This window comes from Austrofundulus limnaeus, unplaced genomic scaffold (assembly GCF_001266775.1).
Source record: "Austrofundulus limnaeus strain Quisiro unplaced genomic scaffold, Austrofundulus_limnaeus-1.0 Scaffold26, whole genome shotgun sequence".
NCBI lineage: Eukaryota > Metazoa > Chordata > Actinopteri > Cyprinodontiformes > Rivulidae > Austrofundulus > Austrofundulus limnaeus.
The window spans coordinates 1155358-1160609 of NW_013952428.1; the positions used below are offsets into that span (position 1 = coordinate 1155358).

Below are 5252 nucleotides of genomic sequence, written 5' to 3' on the forward strand. Positions count from 1 at the left end.
ATCTAATCTAAACCTGCAGTTTACCTGTGCTTTTTATAGGGAGCACCCTCTAGTGTCATTGGCTGCCACAACACCACAATTACCCTTCCAGCAGGTGCAATTCATCCTGCCACATTCGCTTTAAAAAAAAGTCAACATTTTTCCTTTAATATATTTACAGATTTGCAATGACTCCATTTTTTACAGTTTGTTTACTTTCTGATGCAACTAAAACTTATCTCTAGCAGCAGAGCAGGTTGGAAGATATCTGTTTGATGTTATTGTTTTTTTAAATCATCCTACAGGCTCTGACATGTTAGATAAATTTGAAAATGAGGTTTTGAAAAAATCCGTAAGACTTGAAAAAAATCCATGAGATTGCTCTATACGTCCGTATACCTGCAAAATGACGTAAAATCCTTATAACTTATGGACACTCTGTACAAGTTGACATGTATGGAAAGGAGCAGTGGTGGGCACGGTTCTGTTAAAGCCCCCACATACTCAGGTGTTCAGTCATGGTGTCAACGAACAAGGAGGAAGGAGACAGTTTGCATTTTAGCTTTAGCTTTAGCTTACCCAGGCAGAGTCTGAGCTACTTCCTCTTTTAATTATTTTGACCTCTGAAAGTCCTTAAATTCAATTAATAAAGTCCATATAAGTCCACTAAAATATTTACAAATGTAAAACTTATGTTTTTGTGCCTATTATTATGATTTTAAATAAAAACAATCCCTGGACGTGTCCGGCACTGTGTGTAGCATGTAGCATCTTTAGCAGCTAAATGGAATAGTCTTTAGTCGTTGCACAAAGTGAACTTCAAACAAAGGGCATCAAAAAGAAATAAAATAACATTTAACAATATCTAAATAACTGGTTTGGATTGGCCGATTTGCCACAAGTGATCCCGCCCACCTTCAGATTAAACCAATAGAAAACTGCCAACGAGTTTGTGCCACTCCCACCAGTCTTCAGCTGGAGGAGATGACGCGTCTTAGCGGTTAGCATTAGCTTCAACTACACTTTTTCTTCTGTTTAGCCTTTTAGCATTAGTGGAGCTAAGGTTGTTTAGTGGATTAGTGGTTAGTGAGTCTAAACTTTAGGGTTAGCTGTGAACACATCAGGACACATTTGTAGGTTTTGTAAGTGTAAAAACGTTTTGTGTTGTTGCACCCTCCTCCTCCTCCTCATTTTCCCGCTTCCCTGCAGGCGTATCCGGGCCGGCACCGAGCTGACCTGGGACTACAACTATGAGGTGGGCAGCGTAGAAGGTAAAGAGCTGCTGTGCTGCTGTGGATCCACGGAGTGCCGAGGAAGACTGCTGTGATCCTTCACCCTTAGATCCCCTTCAACGCTGTATCTTAGCTTCCTGTTCCGTTGCTTTTATTTTATTTTATTTTATTCCTGCATCAAATCATGTGGTCCACGACGTTTTCTGTACAACTGAATAAACTTTTCATGAAACGGCTTCTGCTTCTGTATCAAATTATGTTTTACAAACCCAGATTTATCATTAAGCTCATTCAGGAGAAGGATGCTATAAATGTAACTTTTAGCCTTTTTAAAGTTTTTAGATTTATGTCTAAATGAATTTCCCCAAAGAAATATATTGAAACTTTTCAGTTCCAGCAAAAAAAAAAAAAAAAAACTTTGGATTTTTGAATTTCTGCTTCAGCTTAATATCTGTTATTGTCTTCTGCTACTTTTAGCTACTGTTGCTACACTTTTTAACTTTATTATTCTGCTACTTTTAGGTTTTTTACTAGCCTTTTGCTGCTTTTTTATTTTAGCTTTTTCATATTAAATCTATTGATAGTTTTAGCATTTAGCTAGTGTTCTGTTACATTCAGGTTTAGCATTCATGAAGTATTTTCACAGAAAATGTATTTTTTCTAATCAAGTGTTTCCTCTGGTATTATATTATTAACTTAAAGCTGAATTTGAGGCTAACTAAATTAAGTTTATAGCTATAATTTAGCTACTTTTAATTTGCTCCTAATCATCTTGTAGCGTTTAGCTATTTTTTTAGCCACTTGTAACATTTAGCCACTCACATTTTAGCTTTCAGCTAGTGTTCTGTCTTTTATTTTAACTCAAGTTTCACATTTTCTGCAGAAAACGTTGGGCAAAGCTAAGTGTGAAGTTATTTTTTATGTCCAGAGGTTAAAATCTTTAAAAAAAAATTTTTTTAAAATATATTAAAATAAGATTTTAAGGTTTTTCTGCAGAGGTGGTCCCATTTCTTCATGTGGGCGGGGCCTCTGTGTCCCTGCACCAATCAGATCAGTCTGACACAAAAACCAACATTTCCTCAGAAACAAGTCCTTCATCACTCAGCTCTCATCACGACACAGTCTGAGCTTTCAGAAAGTATTTTTACAAAATGTTTTACTACCCTGCTGTTTTAAAGCGACACTCAGGATGTTTTTCTACCATCTGGTGAGTACAAAAATGTTTTATAGAAACTAATTTATTCTGATTTTATTGTTTTCTATCTTGTCTGTGATGAACTGACCCACTTCAAAGAAATGCGGTAAATGTCTAATATTTTATTTTTACATGTGTAAAAATGAGTTTAAAAGGAACAAATTACGACAGGAAGCAGAAAGTTATTTAAATTATTTGGCTATTTTGACTTCAATTAAACTACAGTTTTCTTTTTTATTTAACTGTAAGTAAAATAGTGGTTAAAGTCAACTTTAAGTTGATTTTTTAAAGTGGAATTTCTTCATTTTTATTTAGTTTTTAAGCTATCTCTGTGCACTCTTAATGAGATTTTTCTCATTGCAAACTTTGATCGTGTTTTGGGGGAATTTAAATCCTTTTGACCTTTAAATGAACTGTTTTGTTTATTTAAACATAAATTGAGTTCAAAGTGTTTTTAAACGGTGTGCAGGTGTTCTGAGGTCCAAACATCAACAAGAAGTGTTTGAAGTTTAACTTTGAAGATTAAAGAGCTCAGATCAACCCAGTAGCTTATTATTATTAGTATTATTAGTATTAGTATTAGTATTAGTATTATTAGTATTAGTATTATTTCATTTTATTAGATGGGATGATGCAGCCAGATTGTAAAAATCATAAATTCAGTGGTGGAAACTGAGCAAAGAGAACAAAACTTTTTTTGTTATTATAAAGGAGGCATATAAAATACAACTTATAATGTTATAATGAAAACAATGTGAATGCTTGATGCTGAATGATTGATTTGCTGAAAGCTGTTGAAGTTAAACACCAGCTGAAGTATATTAAATGTGTGATGCAAGAGAGAGTGAACAGAGCACGAAGATCTGCTGAAATGTGTTCAGACGACATGAAATCAGCACAAAAAAAAAGGATTTTGTTTTTAAATATAAAGCTGCAAAAGACAGGAAATGTTGAGATGAGTTGAAGAGAAATAAATCCATGATGTAAAACTGGTAAAACTCCTGGATGTTTTCAGTCTGAGCAGAAAACAGAAATGTGTCAAAGTAAAAATCTATCAAAATCTGGAAGAAAAAAAATGAAGAATTAAACCTAAAACTTTAAGACTTAAGCAAAAATAGAAAAAGAACACCTAAACATTGTTAAATAAAGGCTGAGAAACTGAGCATAAAAACTCAGAGCAAACTTGGAAATAAAAACACCTAAAATCTTTTTGAACTTTAGGAGGAAAATCTGCAGGGAAACTAAAATCATTAGTTTATTAGATAACCTGACCTGTAGATAAACACCTCCAACTCTCAGCTCTGATCAGAAATAAGCAGAAAAGGAAAAGAGATGTTTGATAAAGTAGAAGACGGAGTCCAAATAACGTTGTTCCCCTTTGATGTCACTTCCTGTTTCACTTTGGTTGAGCCAAGAAGTCATGTGACAAAACTGATAAATGTGTATTATCCCAAGATTCTTAAATATAAAGACTTTTTCTTTAACTTTTTATATTTGAAGGTTATTCATGTCGCAGACTTTTTAAAGAGGAAACCTCAAACAACATTAGGATTAGTGAGATTTACCAGCTGGGGAAAAATAAAATAAACGTTGCTAGCTCGCATGGAAAGTAACAAAACAAATAGTTGGAAGTATTTAAAAAAGGGCTTCAAACATTCTTTAAGATTATATTTTTAGATACTTCATTTAAACCCGTAGATAAAGTATTTATTCATTGTATTTTGACTAAATGCAAGTGTTTAAAACATTTTAATTAATGAACTAAAGCTGCATATTTCTCCACTTTGGGTGTGAGTCCTTGTTTCCACGTGATTCACTTGTTTTAAATAAAAGTGATGAAATGTTTGAACTCCAGGCTGGTCGCTACGAAAGGCATCAAAGTCCCTCGCAGGGATTTCCTGAAGGTCAACGTGAAAACCACCTGGTGAGTGTTGGTCTCAGACCTTCTCGTTGTGCAGTGGTGGGCACAGTTCCCCTAAAGCACTAAAGCACTAAGAGGGGAACTAATTTCCTGATTAGAGCTTTAGGGCTTTTAATAACTTTAACCTCTAATTTCTTAATTCATTAGTGGATTAGCACTTGTTAAATTTATAAGCATTAATTGAGTTTTTTTTTAGATATTATTGATCAACATTATTATCAACAACTAAGAGTGAAAGCTGTCAGTCATGTTGGTCATACGTGTGTCATTTATCCACTAGATCAGTGGTTTTCAAACTGTTTTGCTTCCGACCCACAAAATAACAGCTGCAGACACTCCTGACCCCAGATATTACTTGTTTATGTGGCAAATTTAGCTGATAACTCTGTTAAACATGGGAATAATAACTATTAACAAACAAAGTTACAGTGATACAAATTTTTATTCATTTATGATTATTTAAAAAAACTGCAAAAATCATGATGAAAATATTCCATTCACATTTTTTTTGCTTTTAAATTGATGTCTGGGAGTCATCTGGAGACCCTCACTTAATGATTTGTGACCCACAAAGAAGGAACCACGACACTAGATAAAAATATTAACAATATTCTGCAACAGAAAATATTCTCCTGTTGATTCTGAGGAATGTTCAGCTGGGATTTTAGTGCTTTACAATTAGCTTTAGCTAAATTATTAAGTGTGTTAGTGCTTTAGAATTAGGGGATATAAATATTAAAGTTAGTGCTTTAGAATTAGGGGATCTAAATATTAAAGTTAGTGCTTTAGAATTAGGGGATCTAAATATTAAAATTAGTGCTTTAGAATTAGGGGATCTAAATATTAAAGTTAGTGCTTTAGAATTAGGGGATCTAAATATTAAAGTTAGTGCTTTAGAATTAGGAGATCTAAATATTAAAGTTAG

General features: G+C 33.6%; 1 protein-coding gene across 1 annotated transcript in view; it reads left to right on the top strand.

Moving 5' to 3' along the window:
* The window catches only part of setdb1a (SET domain bifurcated histone lysine methyltransferase 1a), a gene marked incomplete in the record, with an annotated part of 39902 nt that extends 38455 nt beyond the window's left edge, over positions 1-1447 (top strand). Inside the window, 1 exon segment of the mRNA XM_014004715.1 lies at positions 1189-1447. Coding sequence (XP_013860169.1) covers positions 1189-1306 — 118 coding nt within the window.
* Positions 1448-5252: the final 3805 nt, after the last annotated feature.